The 3934-nt window shown below is 52.0% G+C and overlaps 1 protein-coding gene across 1 annotated transcript in view; it reads left to right on the forward strand.

Annotated features, from left to right (window-relative positions):
• The first annotated feature begins 1241 nt into the window (after positions 1-1241).
• Positions 1242-3934, forward strand: part of EEF1G (eukaryotic translation elongation factor 1 gamma) — a 21556-nt gene continuing 18863 nt past the window's right edge. Inside the window, exons 1-2 of the mRNA XM_015423601.1 lie at positions 1242-1337; positions 2542-2700. Coding sequence (XP_015279087.1) covers positions 1323-1337; positions 2542-2700 — 174 coding nt within the window. The 5' untranslated portion in view covers positions 1242-1322. The remainder of the gene's footprint in view (positions 1338-2541; positions 2701-3934) is intronic.

A 3934-nucleotide genomic window follows, 5' to 3' on the forward strand; every position in this document is an offset into this window, starting at 1 on the left:
AATAGCATGCAGTTGCCACACCCAAACACACCCCACTCCCAATGATAGGCTATTTACATAAGATTACTACTTGATTGGTTACTTCCAGAGTCCTGGTAGGCTATTGTTCTTATGCTACAAGCTCAGCCAGTCTCTGGTGTGTCATACCTGGAATGGTTTGGTCCCAATACATAACACTAATACTTGTGTTTATTAGATTTCTGTGGTCCTAACACTATTACATTGCTTATTACGCATTTACACTGTTGTAATCCATCTACAGAGTGAGAAAGGCAGAGTATGAGTACGGAGCAGAGATCCATCAGTGGCTGTTAGCTCAAAGTATAGATGGAACACTCTGTTTGGGGCAGTGATGTTCTGTATTCTTGGTGCTTGGGGAAGGGAGAGTGGGAGGGCTTCTGGAGTTGTGGCCCTGCTGGTGGCCCTCCTGATGGCACCAGGTTTTTGGCCACTGTGTGAGCAGTGTTTTGGATTGGACGGGCCATTGGCCTGATCCAACGTGGCTTCTTTTATGTTCTTTTGTTAAATAACAAATTATAAAATAAATCAACCTCACTGTTATTTCCATTCCCATGCATCTGATGAAGTGAATGCTGACTCATGAATGTGTATGCTGGACTGTTTCCTTTCATGTGCCAGTCACTGGACTCCTTTATTTTTGCTTACCTGAGTGTAAGTCTCACTGAATGCAGTGAGCTTTTATCTGCCTACACGTGCTGTGGCTGGGACTTCAGAGTCCACTTCAGCAAACTAGAGCTGTGGGTACAATTGCCAGCTGTGAGATGGGAAATTTTTAAACCTGTGGAGATGGAGGGTGGGGTTGTTTGGGGAGGGACCTCAACAGAGTACAATTCCATACGAGTCCGCCGCCTTCCAATTTAGCTATTTTCTGCCGGGGAACATATCTGTAGTAGTCTGGACATCAACAGGAATTCTTGGAGATCTCAAGGCCCCTCCTGGAGGTTGGCAGCCCGAGCCGCAAGCCTAATTAGGCTTTCCTGCAAGTAAACCTGCTAAAATACCACACGCTTCCTAGTAAACCCGTTCAGGCTTACTCCCTAAGGTATACGCAGCAATTTCCTTCTTGCCTCCGCTGTAAGGATCACCCCCTTTAAAGGGGCGCGTACAGTTGCCATTGTCCCTGTTACGCACCCGCCCAACCATTTTCTTCGACAGCAGGGCTCCGCCTCCCCAGTGACGTCCCAGAAGAGGGAGAGGGGGGCGGGGCCCTCCAGGAATGTCGTGTCAGCCCGTCCAGTTGTGCCGCAGCTCGCTTTACGGCAGCCTCTCGCGACGCTCCTCCTTTTCCTCTCCTCGCTAAGATGGCGGCGGCCGGGGTGAGCTTGCGTTTCCCACTGAGAACCGTTGGCAATCCGTTTCCATCGGGTCTCAGGGGCGGTGGCTGGGCTCTGGGAGTAGGTCATCTTGAGAAGAGGGCTCCGGCCTTTCGTTTAGAGTAGATTTTAGCGGAGGAAGGCGCTTGGACTGCGGGTAGGCGGGGTGGCCGAGGGCCCAGGTGGGAATATTGAGTTACCGGTTCTCTTCCCTGGTATTTGGGTGAAATTACACTAGCGTGGTGGTGGGTGTATGTCTGGGGAGGGGGAATTGTTGATCTTCCAGCTCTCCGGGGGAAACTGCTATACTCGGGGACCCATGGGATGCTTTAGGGGGTCACAATGGACCCTCTGTGTTCTAACAGGTTTGTAGGCTTAGGGTCCTCATTCACTGGGAGTTTAAGCAGAGCTTTTTTAAGGAAAGTCCCTTTCCTGGTGCTGGCACTGCTTGGGGTGGTACTGAACTGTCGAGCAGAGCATCTGTGTGCAGAGGCAATCTACCTCTGTAGATCAGGTGGGTACGAACAGGGGCGTGACTTTGGCGTTCATGCTTTGTATTTGGAAGTCTAGAGGTGTGGCTAGCAGCTGTTGAAGACCAGAGTGTTGCATTAGGTAAGACTTCAGGTCTGGGGATGTGGTAGGCTTGGCAGCGTTTAAATGGATGCGTTGGAAAGAACTTGTTCCTCTTGATAACCCAGAGGTATGGTGGGGTTTGTTGGAAGTTTTTAATGGAGCTGTCCTTCAGGAAGGCAGCTGGTTTGGTGGATTCCTAGTCTGGTATGATTTTGGACCTCATTGCGGGGGGGAAGTCAAAATAGTAGGGGGTTGCAACATTACTTAGAGTGCATGAGGGTGCTCTGGGTTGGTGGGTGTGGTCAAGTGCTTCTCGGTCTTCTAGGAAAGTGGATATAATAGAGTCTCAGTGGAAGGCGTGTCTATGAATGAGGTTGATGGGGTTCTGTTTGATTGACAGAGCATTAGGGCAGGAGGCTTTCTAGACATCCCGCAATATTGCAGTGTTGCAGTGGCTGATGGTGGGGGGCTGGTACCCGCCGTGGGGAAGAGACAGACTCCTACATTTACATTTTTTTCACTTGGCATTCTCATCCTTGGGTAGGAAAGGGCACGGTCTGCTTATGGAAGCGAGTTCTCCTTTGCTTCAGGGTGGCTGAGTCAGGCTTCTCATGCTGTCTCCTTCTCTTTGCAGACTCTCTACACCTACCCTGAGAACTGGCGGGCGTTCAAAGCCCTCATCGCTGCCCAGTACAGTGGTGCCAAGATCAAGGTCCTCTCGGCCCCGCCTCAGTTCCACTTCGGGCAAACCAACAAGACCCCTGAATTCCTGAATAAATTCCCCGTTGGGAAGGTGAGTCACAGAAGGCTGGCTCGGGTTACCCACCGCAGGCTGCCTGCCTGTCTTTCTGCATCCATTTGGGGCTCCTGTGAGGCTGGTGAAATTGGAGCTCTGTTTGCCGAGTGCCAGGGTGACCTTGGCAGAAGCCGGTTGGCAGAAGCTGGCTGAGTGGGCTTTAGGGCACTGGTTAACCCACACTGTCAAACAGCTCCAGGCCTGGTGAGCAGGCTAGGGACAGCCTGGAGTTGTAGCATCTCTAAAGCCTTGCTAGCCCACATCTGATCAGTTCACATCTGAGCCAGTTTGGTGTAGTGGTTAGGAGCGTGGGCGGAGAACCGGGTTTGCCCCACTCCTCCACATGCGGCTGCTGGGGTGACCCTGGGTCAGTCACAAGTTCCCTCAGAGCTGTTCTCTCAGGAGCAGTTCTCAAGAGGGCTATCTCAGCCCCACCTACCTCACAGGGTGTCTGTTGTGGGGGAGGGGGAGGGAAAGGAGATTGTAAGCCACTCTGAGACTCCTTCGGGTAGTGAAGGGCGGGATATGAATCCAGTCTCTTCTTCCTCTTCTTCGTGTCCACTCGCAGCACTGCCTAATGATGTTTGTTGCTTACGTGGCGTTTCCCAGCTTTCAGACTAGTGTTGGCTTGGGATCTGAATCCCCACTCTGCCCTGGAAGTGCACTGGATGTCTTTGGTCCAGTCACCCTCTCAGACTCACCTGCCTTGCACCTGGAGGAGGGGCGAATTATGGTATTTGGAACCTGTGAGTGGTGAAGGTTTGAGCATGGGGCCTGACAACTTGGCAAGGCCATCCCCCCCCCCTCCCCAATTCAGGAAGCTCTCAGAGCTTGAACTGGCTTCTTCTCCCCTCCTGTCAATCAATTCTCATCTGCTGTCGGTATTCTCTTTTCAAGGCGTATGCTCGGTCCTCATCACATTGACTTTTGGTTAATTTGCAAAGCCGTATGCATCAGTGTAGGAGCTGCGGTGGCTCAAGTGGTTAAGACGCTGAACTGCAGGTTGTGGAAGGTCAGCAGTTCGAGACCCGAGTGCGCCGCATGACAGAGTGAGCTCCCGTCTCTAGTTCCAGCTCCTGCCAGCCTAGAAGTTCGAAAGCAAGAAATTGCAAGTAGATAAATAGGTACCACTTTGGTGGGAAGGGAACAGCGCTCCGTGCGCCTTGGTGTTTAGTCATGCCGGCCACATGACCACGGAAAGGTCTTCGGACAGCGCTGGCTCTTCGGCTTT

The sequence above is a fragment of the Gekko japonicus genome, unplaced genomic scaffold, assembly GCF_001447785.1.
Source record: "Gekko japonicus isolate JY-2015 unplaced genomic scaffold, Gekko_japonicus_V1.1 scaffold4426, whole genome shotgun sequence".
NCBI lineage: Eukaryota > Metazoa > Chordata > Lepidosauria > Squamata > Gekkonidae > Gekko > Gekko japonicus.